General features: G+C 48.4%; 1 protein-coding gene across 4 annotated transcripts in view; it reads right to left on the reverse strand.

The window, feature by feature from the left end:
* The window catches only part of Tbc1d8 (TBC1 domain family, member 8), a 110,032-nt gene that overhangs the window by 22,569 nt on the left and 69,407 nt on the right, over nt 1-18,056 (reverse strand). For all 4 annotated transcript variants that reach the window (XM_006244851.5, NM_001191067.1, XM_039084197.2 and 1 more), the window contains exons 3-6: nt 12,342-12,460; nt 10,799-11,027; nt 9,664-9,904; nt 407-614 (exon numbers count right to left, since the gene is read on the reverse strand). In XM_006244851.5, the coding sequence (XP_006244913.1) occupies nt 407-614; nt 9,664-9,904; nt 10,799-11,027; nt 12,342-12,460 (797 nt within the window). The remainder of the gene's footprint in view (nt 1-406; nt 615-9,663; nt 9,905-10,798; nt 11,028-12,341; nt 12,461-18,056) is intronic.

Here is an 18,056-nt window from a genome sequence, read left to right on the forward strand (position 1 = left end):
ATAGTCTCTGTGAGGCCGGAGTAAGTGGAGTTGGGGTTACTGGCGGTGGGGCCTAGTTGGTGTGGTTGGGCCACTGGGAACGTTTCCCTCAGAAAGGACTAATACAGTTCTCAGGAGACCTCAGTTAGTTGTCAGAAATTAGGTCACTGCAAACAGCAACAGGACTGGCCTTTGCTCTCTGTTTGACCATGTGATATCTCCAGCCACTGCATCACCCTTTTCTGATAAGGCCTTGACCAGTTCCAAGCCCTAACATAGCACCATTCTCTTGTGAGCTAAACCTCTTCTCTTCATAAGTTTATCTGGCCTCGAGTGTTTTGTCTGAGCAACATAAAACAGACTCAGGGCCCAGATGGCAAAGGGTGAGCTTCAGGAGCACAAAGCAGGCAGCATGGGTGAGAGCTACCTCTCTCAGGGGAAGCACAACGTGACAGCAGCCATCCTCTCTGCTGGCAAAGCAGATGTAGCTGTCAGAGGAGAATATCCTCCCGGCCGTGTGGCAGCGACTGAAGGGCGTCCAGAGGGAACAGTCTACCACAGCGTGCAGCTTCTCCTTCCTCGGCAACCTGAAGAAAGCCCGGAAGAACTCATTCTGCGCTCTGGCCTCCAGGTCCCTGGGGAGCGATAGGGAAGAGAAGGGGAGTAAACATACGCGCTCATAGAGAAAAATAAATACCTCAATGCCCAACTGGCCCAGCCGGACAGCAAGGGCATGCAGACAGGCTGCATTTCCCAGTCAGTCTCCAGGCTCCAAGTTCACTGCCAATCACCGGAGCAAGCAGAGCATACTGAGCCCGCACAGAAATAACTGCACAGGGGTTGGGGATTTAGCTCAGTGGTAGAGCGCTTGGCTAGGAAGCGCAAGGCCCTGGGTTTGGTCCCCAGCTCCAAAAAAAAGAACCAAAAAAAAAAAAAAAAAAAAAAGAAATAACTGCACAATCTCAGGAATCAGGATGTACATTCCTGGGGGCTAGACAGAAAGCCCACAGGTTAAAAGCACAGGCTGCTCTTCCATAGCACCCAGGTACCATTCCTAGGACCCCCATGGTGCCTCACACTTGTCTGTAATTCTAGTTCCAGGAAGGATCCAGTGCCCTCTTATAGCCCCTGCAAGCACAAAGCACATACATGGTGCATAGACATTCATGTGCAGGCAAGGCACCCATACATCACACATGCCTGACTTGTTTGGTTTGACTCCCAAATGGCATAAAAATGTAAATATCAAAAAGTCAGGTTACTCTTTTAAGTATGGTGGTTTGAATAGGAATGGCCCCATGGACTCATGTGTTTGAATACTTGGCCCATAGGGAGTGGCACTTTTAGAAGGTGTGACCTTGTTGGAATAGGTGTGGCTTACTGGAGGAAGTGTGTCACTGTGAGGGTAGGCTTTGCTGTCTCATATGCTCAAACTATGCCCAGTGTGGACACAGTCTCCCTCTGCTGCCTGAGGATCAAGATGTAGAACTCTCATCTCCTTCTCCTACACCATGTCTGCCTGGGCTGCCATGCTTCCTGCCATGATGATAATGGACTGAACCTCTGAACCTGTAAGCCAGCCCCAATGAAATGTTTTCCATTGTAAGAGTTGCCTTGGTCATGGTGCCTCTTCACAGCAATAAAACCCTAAGGCACTGAGTGCTGCCCAGGATCTGGGGAATCGGAGCTTTCGCACACTTCTGGCAGGCCTAAAAATGATGTGGTTTCTGTAGGAAACCAGTCTCTCTGAAGGGTCCTGCAGGTCACCATTTACCCAGAAATTCTACTCCTGGGGACCCACAAACAAGGGTCTGCTAACAAATCACATGCTAATGTTAATGCTAATAATAACAAAAGTGGCCCAGATATCCATCAACTCATGAACAGCTAAATAAAATGTGGCATGTCCCTTTAATTAGATGGAGACTACTCAGCCACAAGGCAGGAGAAAGGCACTGATACACGTGGCAGTGTGGATGAAGCTTAAATATGCTGAGTATGGGGCCAGACACAGAGACCGCAGCCTGAGTCCAGCTGACAAATCTTTACATTATTCCAGGACAGCTTAGACATCAACAGGGTCCTGTGTAGTAAGAAGCCAGCTCCGTGTGAGGGTCATCATTAGCCCGTCCTCTCAGGCAGGGAGTGTTTGGCCACTTCCTTCTCAGATGAAAGGTTTGGGGTAAACCCCAAACTCGAGTGACTCAAGTGACACTAAGGAGGACTGTCTTTTTTTGGTGAGATTTAGTAAAGAAGCCCTAATGCCACAGACAGACAGACAGACAGACAGACAGACAGCAGTGTGGTGGGGACTTTGAAGACAGTGTAGGCCAACAGGGCCAGTAAGGGGCCCCTCCCTTTAGAGGAGGGAGGAGGTGCTATACCACATGACCATAACACAGCCTGGGATTTAGGCTATCTCGGATTCCTGGCTGGCATCAGGGAAGGAGGGGGTCTGTTAGCCTAAGGTTCGTGTGCATTCCAGCTGTGAGGGTAAGGAGAGCTATAATCTGGACCTTAACAGCAGGGCCACCATGGGGCCTCCCAATCCTTCCTTCTACAGACAGGCCAGCACACAGCAGTCACGAGCTAATACTTGGGACACAACAGCCAGCTCAGGCCAACAGCCTCCAAAGAAGCACCTGTAAGGGTGGACACTGCCCCAGTAGCAGGAGATGCAAACCAGAAGGTTCTAGATCTAGTCTCCATGCACACCTTTATTAAAGTTAGCTTCCATTCCTAACACTTCAGGAACTTAGAAACTTAATCCCCAAAATTTAGAGCCAAAGAATGTATTACTTTCCCCACAAACCCAGAATTTACTTAGTCTGGACTAGATGCTCCTCCCTAGATCAGACACATGTGCCAAAACCATATTTCTCCCCCTCTCTCTTCTCCCAGCAACCCTCCTCTGGAATCCTTTACAGGAGAGCTGCATCTGAGCTGACAGGCCAACTCTCACCTCATCTGCTTACTCAGGCCACACAGGATGCAGCTGGGTATCAGCAGCTACCACAAGCTCTGGCTGAGTGACAGGCTGGGCCAGCCTAGCTCCTTCCTTAGCTCAGCAGTCAAGATCTCTAGCCATATAGCCATATAGCCATATCCAATATAGGACACCTGGACACCTGACTGATCGTGACTTGTTCCACCTGGGTTCAGAAAGGTCACAGTGGGTCCTACGCTGTCAGCTTGCCTCAACAGGGCACTCCTATGTGTCTGGGAAATGCAAAGATTAACAACATAGGAATAGGACTCCAAGGGCAGATGCCGCTTTTCCTCGGTGTCCCCGTCCACACAGAAGAGTCCCTTTCCAAATGTGTGTTCACCAAGAACATAGCCAGAACTGTCAAGGCCAGAGCTTGGGTATCCGTGGACCAAAAAGCTAAATTCAACCTCCCACCCCGACATGCCCATTACAGAAACAAGCAGTAGTAGTCTGACAGGAGCAGCCCTCAGAGAAGCAGCTGAGCTTGTTCACTTCTGCTGCCTGGATGCTGCCTTGATTCTCCACCATGATGACAATGGACTGCACCTCTGAGCTGTAAGTCAACCCCAATTAAATGATGTCCTTAATTAGAGTTGCCATGGTCATGGTGTCTCTTCACAGCAATGAAACCCTAAGACACAAGAGATGGTGAAAGGCAGATTATTCCAGACATCCACGCTGCAAAGAGGAACAGATAAGGGGGTCCAGTGACCCCCAAGTCCATCTTCAGAGTATTACCATGAGCTCCAGCTTATAGAGAAGGGAGGCCTGGGGCAGGTAGGAGTGACCTCTCCCACCTTCCCCCAGTTCTCATCCTGCAGGTCGCTGGAAAGAAGTTCTTGAAGCTGAAGGGGATGAGGGTATTGCCAGCTAGAAGGTGACTATTTTTACTCTAGAGAGCAGCCTCTGCCTCAGGCATAATGGCCCTTCCTGTGGGCAGGGCCCTCCGTCTTGTGAGGGGCTGTCCCGAACACCACCTAATCCCTGCACCTTCAACCCAAGTTCAGACAAAAGAGAAGGCATAGGTTAGGCTCTCCTCCTGCATCTACTCAGCTGTGGGTCCAGGTAAGGAGTCAGCACACTTCCGAAAAGGTGGCTTCTGAGAGAACCATCCGAACAGGCTCTCAAGAGAGCAGGGTTTGGTCGTGGTGCCTCCTGGAGCAGCCCAGAGTCTGTGGAGGTGGGAAGGTGAGGGGCGCGGTTCTTCCCTTGAAAGATGCCTCTTTTGTGACAGCTAACATTATGTTTTAAGTTTAACTCACTGTGCTTAAGAGATCTATAAGACAAATATGTCGCTAACCCAGCGGTTCTCAACCTGTGGAGTTGTTGAATGACCTTTCACAGCAGTTGGCCAAAATCATTGGGAAAACACAGATATATCTACATTACGATTCATAACAGAGGCAAAATTATAGCTATGAAGTAGCAATGAGAAGAATGTTATGGTTGGGGGGTCACCACAACATGAAGGGTAGCAGCATTAGGAAGGTTGAGAGCCACTGCTCTAACCTGTGACTCCTACTTGCTCAAAGACAGAAAGCTCCCTGAAATGCCGGGAGCTGTTCATGCTATGTCCATAAACAATCGTGGTTGCACCAGTTGCACATGAGGTGTGTTTGATCATACATAGGTGTGTAAGCACATCAGGATGTATGCTTGCCCCTGACTGAACGCAGGCAGGAAGTACTTAGCTTTGTGGGTTTATAAGCTCCTAACACTAGTGTAAACTGGGTACATACACTAGGCATCCCAAGAGACCTGGCCAGGTATTTAATAAAGCTTGCTTCACATTTGGCTCAAAATTTGTGGTACTTGTCTTATTCTTGCCCAGTAGGACTGACACGCTCCCTGCAGTCTTCCTGTTCCCAGCACAGGGCTTGCTCTGATCAGACGATGAGAAGTGGGCACTCTGATGGGGCCAAGGGAGGAGAGCAGTAAAAGGGACTGGCTAGGTGGGCGGAGGCTGAAGAGGTCTGTAGAGATAGAAGGGCAGAAGCAGGGGCTGGCCACTGAGGAGACACAGCCTAGCAACTATGAGGAGAAAAGTAATCATCCCAGTAGTCAACCTGCAGGAGACTGGAAGAGGCTCACCCTTCACTGCCTCTCCAAGCTCCCCGACCTCCCTCTATACAAACCGGTTGGAATTCTGACCACACCCTAACTTTGGGATAAACATTTTTTGTTTGGGAATTTCAGATCAGCTTATCCAATGCACTCCTACAGCCCAGGCAGCATCCTCCCTCTCCAACATGGCCCTACCTCCAGGGCTCTGCTGAGGATATGGGATCCAGGTCCTCTTTGCACCGGGCAGGCTAGGCCATCCCTTCCTCCCTGCCAAGCACCCAGTGGAAGGACCATAGCTCTGAGGTGACTAACAGGTAAACGGATACTCTGTAACCTAGGCCTTTGACTCTAGGGGTCACCACTGGAAAGCAGTCATCTGGGAAGGGAAGTGAGAATGGATCAAGGAGAGAGCTGGGGGCTGGGAATCAGGTATTCCAGCTAGTCTGGCTCTGAGCTGGGGAGACTGTTTTCCTAAACTTTAAAATCTGCCTCTAGGCAGGGTGCCAATGGGCCTGAGTCATTACCTGTTTACACCCACAGGCCTGGTCTCCATGACAAAAGTTCCTGATGGGAACCAGTCCAGGGGCAGGCAACTAGACCTTTCACTGGGAGAGAAAGTCCCTTTCCAGGTACTGGACAGGTAGGAATGCTGCTGGAGACCAGAGCCTGTTTGGGTTCTGGGTCCAGCCTTGGACATTCACCTGCTGGCCATCCCCACATTCCTGTGCTCCCTTTTCTTCCCTCTAGTGGTGCCAGGTTGGGGGAGCAGGAGGACATGGAGATACTCGGAGCCCTGGATGTGAATGACTGCTGTCAATGCTGGCATTGCTAAAGCAGCTCTCTCCACCTTACACAGTCCAGGGTCACAGTGAGAGAAAGCACCATCCTGTGTCTCCCCAGCCTAGCTCTTCACAATGACCCGGCAGGCAGGCTCAGAGGCTCATCTCCTAGGAGACTCTCAGACTCTGTCCAGCAACACTAATGCACACCAGGAAGGCTGCCCAGCGTGTGCGCAGGGCATAGAGTAGACAGACAACAAAAGCAAGCCTTGCCCGGCAGCTTGCAAGGACTATTCATTCAATTCCCAAGTCATGTCATTTTCAGGGCTCTGCCAACACGGCTCTTCATTTTTAAAGAGTTATTTATTTATATAATGTATGGTACATTGCAACTGTCTTCAGACACACCAGAAGAGGAAGGGCATCAGATCCCAGTACAGATGGTCGTGAGCCACCATGTGGTTGCTGGAAATTGAACCTCTGGAAGAGCAGACAGTTCTCTTACCCACTGAGCCAGGCCCCTGGTAGATTTTCAGAGGCTACGTGGAAGCACGGTTTGCTCTTTTTGAGCTCTGTTCTCTTTTTCTCTCTTTTCTTCTCGGTGGCTGTAAAGACTGTAGGGGAGGGGTAGCAAGCAAACACCTGAGGCTGGGCATCAGCAAATGGGAGAAGAGCTCTGAGGGGGACAGACAGAGAGCGCGCGGGGTGGGGGGTGGGGAGGGGAGGGAAGGAGAGGAGAGGAAAGGAGAGGAGAGGAGAGGAGAGGAGAGGAGAGGAGAGGAGAGGAGAGGAAGAGAGGGGCACATTTGTCTCACAAGAAACTTCTCCCCTCATCAGAGGCAACTCAAATCATATGAAAGTACCTGGAATGTCACCCCCAAAAGAACAGTTAGGGTTAGTGCCTCGCTCCTAACAATGATGAGTCTAAAACGATGCACACAGCAAGAAGCGATGGGGAGTCTCCCTGAGCACACCCGCACTTACAGAGCGCCTCCCCAGAATGTCTGGAGAAGACCGCTGTATGAGAAATAACCCATCTTCACTTTCTTTAAAAAACGTTCTATCGCCCAACACTAGCCTGTGGAGTTTTGAAGAAACTTAATACAGACCAAGTATTCTCCATGTAAAATGACTGGGACAGAGTATGACAAATTTTTGTGTCTTTTAAAAGGGATATTTGCATGGATGTTATGGGTTGAACATTGCTAACCTGGCGTTCCACCCTCCCCATGCTCTAACGCTGGATTTCAGGGCCTTCACGTATTTTTTCAGGTCCTGTGTGCTCAGCCTGCATCATGAGAGAAAGCTGATAGCAATGCCAAGGAAACTGGCACCACAGTACCAGGCTCTCAGGAAAAAGCATAGCTTCTATGTCTTCAGCCGAAAGGAGAATGGATAGGAATATTAAAACAGGGGTTGGGGATTTAGCTCAGTGGTAGAGCGCTTGCCTAGGAAGCGCAAGACCCTGGGTTCGGTCCCCAGCTCCGGGAAAGAAAAAAAAACAAAACAGAAAACTAAAACAACAACCAACCACACACACAAAAAAAAGAAAGAAAGAAAGAGAGAGAGAGAGAGAGAGAGAGAGAGAGAGAGAGAAAGAAAGAAAGAAAGAAAGAAAGAAAGAAAGAAAGAAAGAAAGGAAGGAAAGAAGAAACCCAAGAGGCAGAGACATGGCCCAGTAAGCCATGGCCTAGGGTAAGCACCAGCAGGTGAGAGGACATGACTTAGTCCTGCAGTGATGTCTGAAAAGGATGGGGTAAGGTTCAGTCCTGAGGAGTTTGGTGTGAAAGCATGGTGAACTGAGACAGATCCTCAGAACCCACATTAAGCAGCTGGGCATGGTGACACACCCTTACCACCCACTGCTAGGTCCCTGAGGCTCCCTAGCAAACCAGCCTAGCCCTCTTGATGAGCTCCAGGGCGGTGAGAGCCTATCTCACACACAAAGTCAGATGGTGTTCCTGAAAAATGCCACACCTAAAGTTGTCCTCTGGTGCACACGTGTACACACACAAGCCCATCCCACAGATGGCTGAACCTTGAAGACATTAAGTGGAATGAGTCTTCTGCAAATGCACAGCTCAAGAATTTACCTTAATAAGGGACCTGCCCAGCTTCCCAGAGCAGAGCGGGCAGCTGGGGCAGTTAGAGATCAGCAGGGGATGAATGTGGGTAGCAGAATCGTTCTGCAGGGGGACAATGGTGGCAACCGGATGGGACATGAGCACAACTAAAGCTACTCTGTGCACACTTACAGTTTGCTGCATGCAGTTCGCTATGAAAATGAAGCATCCAGACTATAGGAAGTGGGTCCATAACCACATAAAGAACTCCTAACCAGGCCGTACAGCAAGCTCCTGTTTCTCAATGGTCACCTTTTGACCTTTGCCACACTTACCTAGCCAAGATCCGCAAAGCCCCAAACCAATCAGGCTCAATCAGGCTCTGAGCTTCAGGTGATGAAGCTGAACTTGTTTAGAGCAACAACCTAAAGAACTACCTCACAAGGTCACCGCAAAACCTGTCAGGTGTAGTCAAACTAAATAAACTCAAAGACTGTGGGCTCCATAGGTGAAGAAATCAAAATAGTCCAGCTGTCCTGATACCCACCCCGCCCCAGAGGACACAACCTGACAAGAGGACTGGCTTGGTGACAGAGCACATCCCTAGCCAGCATGCACAGAGGTGAATGCTCAGCGCCATTAAAAATAAAATGTCTTGGTTCAGCGGTAAAGAGCACTGACTGCTCTTCCAGAGGTCCTGAGTTTAATTCCCAGCAACCACATGGTGGCTCACAACCATCTGTAATGGGATCTGATGCCCTCTTCTGGTGTGTCTGAAGACAGCTACAGTGTACTCATACACATAAAATAAATAAGTCTTTTTAAAAATAAATATCTTCATGTTCACTGATAAAGTGAATAACCAGCTTGTACCATGAGGATGCCCACACTGTGTGCTGAAATAATTGAGGTAAAATGGGGCCTCGATCCAGACAGCCACATCTACCACACAGAGGAGAGGAGGGATAATGATAGTCACCATTTCCACTTCTGCCTGCCAAGATTAGCCACAGAGATGAACCCACCAGATGACTCGGTGGGTATAGACATTCTGACCACACGATTTGATCCCAGGGACCCATGGGGTGGAAGAGAGAATTAACTCTCTCTCTCTTTTTTTTTTTTTTTTTTTTTTTCGGAGCTGGGGACCGAACCCAGGACCTTGCGCTTCCTAGGCAAGCGCTCTACCACTGAGCCAAATCCCCAACCCCTGAATTAACTCTCTCTCAAGTGGTCCTTTGACCTCCATGTTCATGCAGTAATGTGTGTGCAGCACACACACTCAAAAACACAAACATAAGAATACAATAAAGAAGGAAAAGATTGACCACGGGGACAAATGTGAGTGTCACCACCACTGAGGCATGCATTGGCACATCTGTCCTCAGTGTGTGCAGGCTCTGTATCCTTGGAGTCAGCAACCATCAATCAAATATTGAAAAGATGTCCCCCTCTGTACCAAATGCACACACTTTTCCTCAGTGTTCTTCCCTAGACAGTACAGTATGACAATTATTTACATGACATTGATGCTGTATTAGGATCAGTTCTCTAGAGATGCTGCACAGCATCTCGGCTTCCAAATCAGCCATATGAAAAGGCTACGGTGTTTCATAGCAGGGCCATGCACAGCTGTGGGTCAGATGCCCACAGAGATCCTAGAGTCAATGGTTTAGGGAGATGTAGAGAAACCATATACCTAAGGCTGTCAAAAGCTCATGCCTACGAAGGATGAGGCAGGCACAGGTCCCCTGAGCAACTGAGGGTCACCTGGGTGCCGAAGCCCTACCTCTTGGTGATCTGACTAGGCTCCTGCAGGTCAGGGTCCAAATCAAAGACCTCGTTGTCCAGCAGCCTCCGGAGTGTGACATCTGCCAGCTGCTCCATGATCTTAAAGACCTCGTCCAGGTTCAGAAACGTGGAGAAGTCTCGCTCCTTATTCTGTGTAGTGATCCGGATGGTGTCCGTGAGAAAGACATTGGATGTTCGCTCCAGCTTCTGGATGTCGACCCAGGGGATGACAAGTTTAACTGTAAGAGAAAACGGTAAATGGGCATCGACCATCAAATGGGAGCAAACTTGAGTCAAGAGGCAGACAGTGGTCAAAGCTCTCTCATAGCAAAACTATAAATGTCTTTTGAGCCAGGGCAGGGAGACTAGTCTCGGACCATGGGGTGAGTGGCTGCTGGGGAACACAGCCTCAGTCGAGTGGCTTCACACAGATTTGTGTGATGCTTCCCAAGCTGTTAGCTCCTGCATACCCCCATGTCCCCATGTTCCCCAGGGAACGCCGTCCTGGGACACCAAATTAGCTACGCACACACTCTCTCAAGAATACTCACACAGCCGTACAATCATTAACAAATATCACAAAAATCATCCCTCTCTGAATTGAGTAGCTAAAACACATTTGTACCATTTCTATCTGATGGCTTTGCAATATTGTCTTCTGGCCTCTGATAATTTTAAAAGGTACCGTGGGTGCCATCTTTGACAGGATGTTTGTTAGCTGCTTCTCTGCTTTCACACAAAGTATCTCTCTCTCTCTCTCTCTCTCTCTCTCTCTCTCTCTCTCTCACACACACACACACACACACACACACACACACACACATACACACACACACACACACACACACACACACACACACACACTCACTAACATACTGCATTTTCAAAGCATCTACACTACCAAAGACTTGGCCATTGCTCCTTGAGTTACCCAGAAATAAATGTTTAAGGGAGTACACAGGCCCTCCCTAAGTCAAGCCCCCTTGGAGGAGAAGCCTATATAATGGATCAAGCACACTGTGAAAATACTCCCGTTCACAGCGTCTCTCAGAAGCGATGCTAAGCACGACCCCCACCCCCAGGGTTGAATGTATCTGTGAATTCAGGACCAGAAGGCTCTTGGCCACACTTACGTTCCTTGCCCAGGAAGAAGGAATAGAAGCAGAGGTGGTTGATACTGAGGTACAGCCAGCCCTGGCGGGGCACCCGGCCCTTCCAGCAGCAGCAAGAGTAGTAGGTGACCAGCTTCTCTGCCTCGGGGAAGTTGAACCTGGCCTCGAACTTCACCAGGGCTTCTCGGAACTTCTCAGGCTCCTCCTCCTGCTCTGCCAGTCTGCTGCTGGTCTCCTCAGCGATCAGAGCCTGAGGCACAGAAAGATGCCACTTACCCAGACAGACAAAAGTTAGACTGAAGGGGAAGAGGACAGGAAGTGGGAAGGACAGGTGGGCAATAGCAAGAGGACAAACTGACCCAAAGGATGTAAGAACCCAACCTCATTTTCGAACCTTTGAGTTGAACATTAATACTTTAAAAACGTCTTTCTTGTCAGGTTCAAAATGTTGATAAAGGGCCATCAAGATGGCTCAGTGAGGGTTGGGGATTTAGCTCAGTGGTAGAGCGCTTGCCTAGAAAGTGCAAGGCCCTGGGTTCGGTCCCCAGCTCCAAAAAAAAAAAAAAAAAAAAAAAAGATGGCTCAATGAGTAAAGATGCTTGCAGCTAAGCTTGAGGATCTGAATTTGATTCCCCCTCCCCCGCCACACACAATTAGCTTATTAGCAAATTGATTTTTAACTTCATCACGTTTTAAATTTACAAATTTCTCTTGACATTATGAACCATAAGATAATGATTAAGAATTTTGGGGCCATTTTGTATGAAATGAATGTCCAGTTTGCTGTTGCCCAGGAAGGCTTTTAGTGAGGCACATACAGGGGCCAGGTGCTTTACTCCTGTGCATAGGCGTGGCTGAAGAAACTGGGTGGTAGCCGGGGAAGCGGTCAAACGTCCAGACTTGACAGGAAAGCATCCTTCACATTTGGTCAGCAAAGAGGGGAGGATAAATGTCCACATTAACCCTCAGACTCCTCCATCACCAGCCTTGCCTCCTAGGGGCTACACTACTCTGGTTTGTGGTGGTGGTGGTGGTGGTGGTGGTGATGATTGTCTCTGACAGTGTCTCCTGTATCCCAGGCAAGCTTCTAACTTTGTAGCCCATGCTAGCCTCCACCTTGGGACCCTCCAGCCTCAGCCTCCCCAGCACTGAGATCACAGGATTGCACCTCCACATCTGGCTAAGAGACAGACGTTTTAAAGTAGTTAGCACCAAAGTATTGAGAATCTAAATGTCGGCCTCACCTATGCTGCTTTGGCATAGGGGTTACTTTGAGCTCAAGACTCTGTCCTCTCCAACTACCTAAAGGCTGCCAAGGAGCTCCATTTGTACAAATGCGGCCTCCCTGGGACAGTACAGAAGCTGTGACCAACAGGGAGGGAGAGAGGAAGGGCCAATCAGAAGTAAAACAGAGGCCGCTCTTTGCTAAGTGAATTCCCTTTGTTTTATGTAACACAGAAAATGTAGCCAAAGTGTAAAAAAAAAACTGCAACCAAAGTGAGTGTAGCAGAGCTGGGGGGGTGGGGGAGCGGCAGGTGGGGAGAAGCATTAAAGCCCAGCCTACCTTCACCTTCCCTTTGACAAAGCTGGCGATGTCATCTTTGTTGTCGAAGACTGACAAGGTGTGCAGCAGGTTCTGCTCCAGCCAGTCCCAGTGCCGGTTGATTTCCTCCAACGTTGCACCTGGATTTGGACAGAGAGAAACACATCAGGGAAAGGAAGGAATTTCTTTTTTTAAGATTTATTTATTATACATAAGTACACTGTAGCTGTCTTCAGACACACCAGAAGAGGGCTTTAGATCCCATTACAGATGGTTGTGAGCCACCATGTGGTTGCTGGGAATTGAAATCAGGACCTCTGGAAGAGCAGTCAGTGCTCTTAACCACCGAGCCATCTCTCCAGCCCCAAGAAGGAATTTCTAAAACATGAATTCATTTTCCAACTCCTGCCATATATAAGTCTATGTGTATTTTACTTTATGGGCAGCGAGTCTGCTGTAGAACAGGCCCCCTTCCTTAAAACCAGAGTCTCCTCCTGCCTCTAGGCGCCTACAGGCACTGATCCTACGGCCATAAGGCAGCCTAGGTGACTGGAAGGGTCACCCTTCAGTGTGCTGTGGCCATCTTGCCTGCTTTGGCAATGTCCACAACTTCTCTGCCTCCACATGGTGACAGAGATGTTGGTAATTGCACAGGGATCCCATCACAGAACATGCCCCAGACAGCAGACTCACTGCCAACAGGCTCACACAGCCTGTGGTCTAAAAGGCGGAAGAGTTCACGGTGCAAGAGCCTGTTACTAAGCCCTGTTGATCACAGGGGAATGTCACCACTTGGGAGCAGCAGAGTTTGACCCAGCCAGGGGCAGTCTCAGAAATCAGCTGTCTACAGATGGTTTTGAGCCATTCACAGCAATAGGCCTCAAATACCTACAGAAAGAGTTCCTACAGTGCATATTATCTTAAAATAAAGCACGCACACACACACAAGCATTATATCATAGGCAGTCTGCTGGTTGATTTCTTTAAAAGACAATTGAAACGCTCACTGTCCTACCAAAGTGTTACACACCATTGTTAACTAAGGCATAGTCCAGTCCAACATCTTTGTTTTTTTCTCAACCCTCTATTCATCTGCACTGGATGACGGGCACCAGACATGGGGACCATGTCCAGCCTCTAGTGATGCCCCTCTCGCACACCGGCACAGTCTCTGACCAGAAAAGTTTTTCAGTCACATTTCCAAAATGGGACAAGACTAAACCCAGAGAAACTAAAGCTACTGACAGGTAGTTCAGGGTCACCCAGAGCAAGTGAGAGGCTGGGAGGGTCGCCAGAGTCACCATTCATCCCAAAATAGGTGTGTTTTGCTTAAAAGTGTTTCCTTTCTCTCTGTGTTACTCGCATGCCCATGTGAGTGTAAATGCATGTGGAGAGCTTTTGGGGCTGCTCCAAGAAAGCTGACTTTGGGCCAGGACAGGGAAGTTAGCTCAGGCAGGAATCTGATTTTGGGCTAGCACAAAGAATTAGGCTTCAGGCAAGAATATGACTTTGGGCTAGGACAGGGAAGTAGGCTCAGGTATCTTGGTCATCCAGATAAGCCCCTAGAAACAGTGATCACAGGGCCTTGCTTGTTCCTTAACCTAGAACTGATCTTAATATCTGCATGTAATGAAAATGGTATAAAAGACTAGAAAAAAATAAACCCGCCTCAGCCTCAGAACTGGCTGGGGTCATGCTACAATGTTGCTTTTATTGGCTTTTTCTTTTTAATCCTCACTCTTGCCATAGAGAAACTGTTGACTGACTGAGCTGGCTCAGTCAAATGAACGCGAAAATCTTGGAAACACATGTTACTGACCCTCCTTTGAAACCTCTAACCTGAGATCTCCACGTCTGAATCGGAGCACGCTGTCACAGCGTAAAATCCCACACCTGCCTGAGCGCCTGATATCTCAAATCTACAGACTTTCTTCACACACAAGTTTTAATATACAATGTTAAAATAAAAGGATGCAGGTTATAGGAGAAGGTAGTGGACTTCATGCGCAGACCAAGGCTCCCAATCCAATACAAGTATTCTAAAAGAATCCAAAACACTCCCACTGCAAGCAATGAAGTAACAGAGGGCTCAGCCTGCAGGGGCTTATGGTTTGGCCCATGGAAATGAAGACTGCGTGTTAGATTAGGCTGCGTTCTGAGTGGGCAGTCAGGGGAGAATCAGGAAAGTACCCAAGAGACTGTTTCATTAAGGAAAATGGAAAGCCAGCTAACACAAAGTACCCAATCCCTTTTTATCTGTCACCCAGACAAGCATACCTATGTCCTCTGACTCCGCCTTTCCCCAGCAAGGGGAGCAGTCACACTCTCCTCCCCATGCCTCTCTCCACAGGCTAGCAAGTTGGTTTCTGCACCTAGGCTCAGGACCCATGACCTTCACTTTCCTCCAGTTGCACCTCCCAGAAGGTCTATTGGGTCTTAGCAGGAGTTAGTCCCGGAGCGAGAGGCCCTTCCTGCACATCTCTCCAGACAGGAAAAGCTCATTTTAAAACAAAATCAAGCCCACCCAAGGCCAATCTCCACATGCTCATCTGTCTCTGTGCCTGCTTTCTCTGTCTTCTGTCCTGAACTCAGACACTGAGCATCTAGCTGGCTGTGCCACATCCAAGACTGACACAGCTCAGGTGGTCTTCCTGCCTCTCTTACCTGTGCTTCCCCCACCCCTACCCCCACCCCTACCCCCACCCCTAGTGACATCATGGTAACACAGATGGCACTTGGAGCTCACTTTACAAAGCTAGTTCTACCACAGCCTGTGAGCACTCTCAGAACTGGAGAGGGCAGGCTTTATTTACCTTCATAATAAAACCAACCAGGTCACTAAGCAAACAAAAGGAGGCCAGGCTGAAGAGGACCAGTCTCTATCAGCTTTCAGCACTCAGTACTCCGGTGATGGTTCTTCAAATATACTTCCTCATTCGTAAAAACAAAACAGGGAACAGGGAACAGGGAACAGGGAGGGAGGGAGGGAGGGAAGGAGGGAGGGGAGTGACTGACCTGTAATGAAAACAAAAAGGGAAATGGAAGTGCAAATATTTGTACTGGGTCACATTTCGAACTAAGGGCAAACCAACCTTGCACGGCACCCGGGGTCTTCGCACAGAAGACCCCAAGACTCTTTAATGCCCCCTACATAGTCCCTGTGTCTAGGGCTTGCTAAGGCAGCACAGAAAGAGTTGTCCACTCTCAGCAGGAGCTCAGACTCTCCCGGAAATCCCTTCTTCCCAGTTTCCAGGACACAGGTGGTGTTTTATCTGTTTGTTTTAAATATCAAATCACACACATACCTAGGTATGTAAATCATACATATTTTCTATTATGTATGGGGTGGGGTATGTGCACAGTGAGTGCAGCTGACCATGGAGCACAGAAGGTGTTTGAACCCCTAAAGCTGAAACTGGAGGCGGCTGTGAGCCACCCGGCATGGTTGCTGGGAACCCTATGCAGCTCCTTTGCAAGAGCAGTACTTGCTCCTGACTGCAGAGCCACCTCTCCATCCCCTGGGATACAGGTGTTCTTTAGTCTACCATCAGGGCTACCAGAACTGACAGCTCAACTACAAACAGCTTCAACTGTTTACCAAGAATAAAACTGTAGTCAACTCCCAATCCCAATATATCATCGTGGAATTAAGACTCGAGACAGGAGCTGTACAGATAGCCCAGGGGTTAAGAGCAGTAGGTGTTCTTCCAGAGGACCTAGGTTCAATTCCCAGCACCCACAAAATGGCTGCCTGTAACCCCAGTCCCAAGGGATCTGACTCCCTCCTGCAACCTCTGTGGACCCCAGGTACACATGTGGCACACAGCCATAAACGCAATGCAAGCACAACGCTCATACAATTAAAATAAAAAAATACTTTAAAAAAATGCACTTGAGACAGCCAGACGTGGTGCACATGCCTTTAATCCCAGCACTGCAGGTAGATCTCTGTGAGTTCAAGGCCAACCTGGTCTACATGTGAGTTCCAGGACAGCCAGGGATATATAAAGAAACAATGTCTCAAAAAAAAAAAAAAAAAGACAAAAAAACTAGAGTTTTACTTCTTATAAAATGCTTTTATACAATGTTCATAAGGAAAAAAAAACACAACTAAAAAAATGAATACAGGGGTTGGGGATTTAGCTCAGCGGTAGAGCGCTTGCCTAGGAAGCGCAAGGCCCTGGGTTCGGTCCCCAGCTCCGAAAAAAAGAACCAAAAAAAAAAAAAATGAATATACAGAACTATCTCTGGGCCACAGTCAATGGAACCACAGCTGGCCTGCCTGCCTCTCCCAGCAAAGACAATCAACATGAGGAACTGTTTCCACCCCAGGGTCTGTTTCCTACAAAAGTTGCCAAGTGGCAGGGAAACTCTCCAAACTGAATTTCCTCTGCAGAGACGCCTCAGGGTAGGCTCCATGAGTACCCCAGAGCAGCCAGCTGGTGTACTTCCGTGACCCTAGATGCCTGAGAATGAAAGTCACCTCAGTGTGTGTCACACAGCAGCTCAGAGTTACACTGTGGCAATGGTTCCCAGGAAGTCAAAGGAGTCTGCCTGGAACCAGCTTAAAACAATTCAAAACGGACTGCACGTCTCCCAGCAAGGGCAACCGCCGAATCAGAGGGCGAGTTCTACACACGCGTAAATACATTTCTGTCTTTGAGTCACGTTCAGTTTGAAAGTCACTGCCTTGCATGATACTGTTGAGAAAGCTAAAGAGAAAATAAGAAAGTCTTCCATCCGTTGTTGAGGCCAGAGGGTTAAAGGACGCGCAGGCACATCCAACCTATGTAACGCTGAGGTCCTCCTTCACAAGTTCATACTTGAGAACCGTGCAGTGAGAGGCCGCCAAGTTGGCTCAGTGGGCACAGGAGCTTGCTGCTAAGCCTAACAACTTTATTTAGTCCCTGGAATCTATGTCATGGAAGGAGAGAACTCTATCACCCACACACCCTGGAATAAGAATGCACCTATAGAAATACAAATACATTTTTTAAAAATGTAATTGAGTTATCAACAAAAAGTCACACGCACACAAAACCCCTCAGTGTTTTAAGTTTATTTTTTTGCATGGACCATGTTCCTAGACGCACAGCCCACAGACCATGGTGTGAATACTTCTGGCATAATTAGCAAATGTGGGGGGAAGTATTCCATCCTTCCTGTTCTATTCTTCCAACACAACAGAGACCTGATGTCAGTGCCTGAATGTATCTTCCCCAAATCCATACGTTGGCACCCATATGCCAAGACTGTATATTTCAAGAGACAGTTTTTCAGGACCAATAGATTAATCAGAGCATAGAGTGAGGCTGCCGACCCAACAGGACCAGTGTCACACACCTCAGACACCAGAGATGCTTGTCTACCAAAGAATGACCATGCAAAGAATGAGGATGCAGCAAGAAGGATCCGCAAGCCAAGGAGAAGGCCTATTGGAAATAACTTGGTTGTGCCATAGCCATGGATGTGCAGCCTCTGGAACAGAAAGAAAATAAAATCCTATTGTTTAAGGCCCCAGTCAAGTGGATAAGATTTTGTCACAGCCGCTGTAACTGACTGAACTGCAGCTGTGGACGGTAACGTCGGCAAACGGCAAAATTACGCGGCTTTACTGAAGCCTCTCATTTTGTAGAAATAGACTTTTTCATTTTCTAAGAAAACTAAAAGTCCAGGGTGAAAAGTCAGACTTAAACCACTGGACTTAGAATGAGGTCCCCAATGGAGGAGTTAGAG

The sequence above is a fragment of the Rattus norvegicus genome, chromosome 9 (genome assembly GCF_036323735.1).
Source record: "Rattus norvegicus strain BN/NHsdMcwi chromosome 9, GRCr8, whole genome shotgun sequence".
Lineage (NCBI taxonomy): Eukaryota > Metazoa > Chordata > Mammalia > Rodentia > Muridae > Rattus > Rattus norvegicus.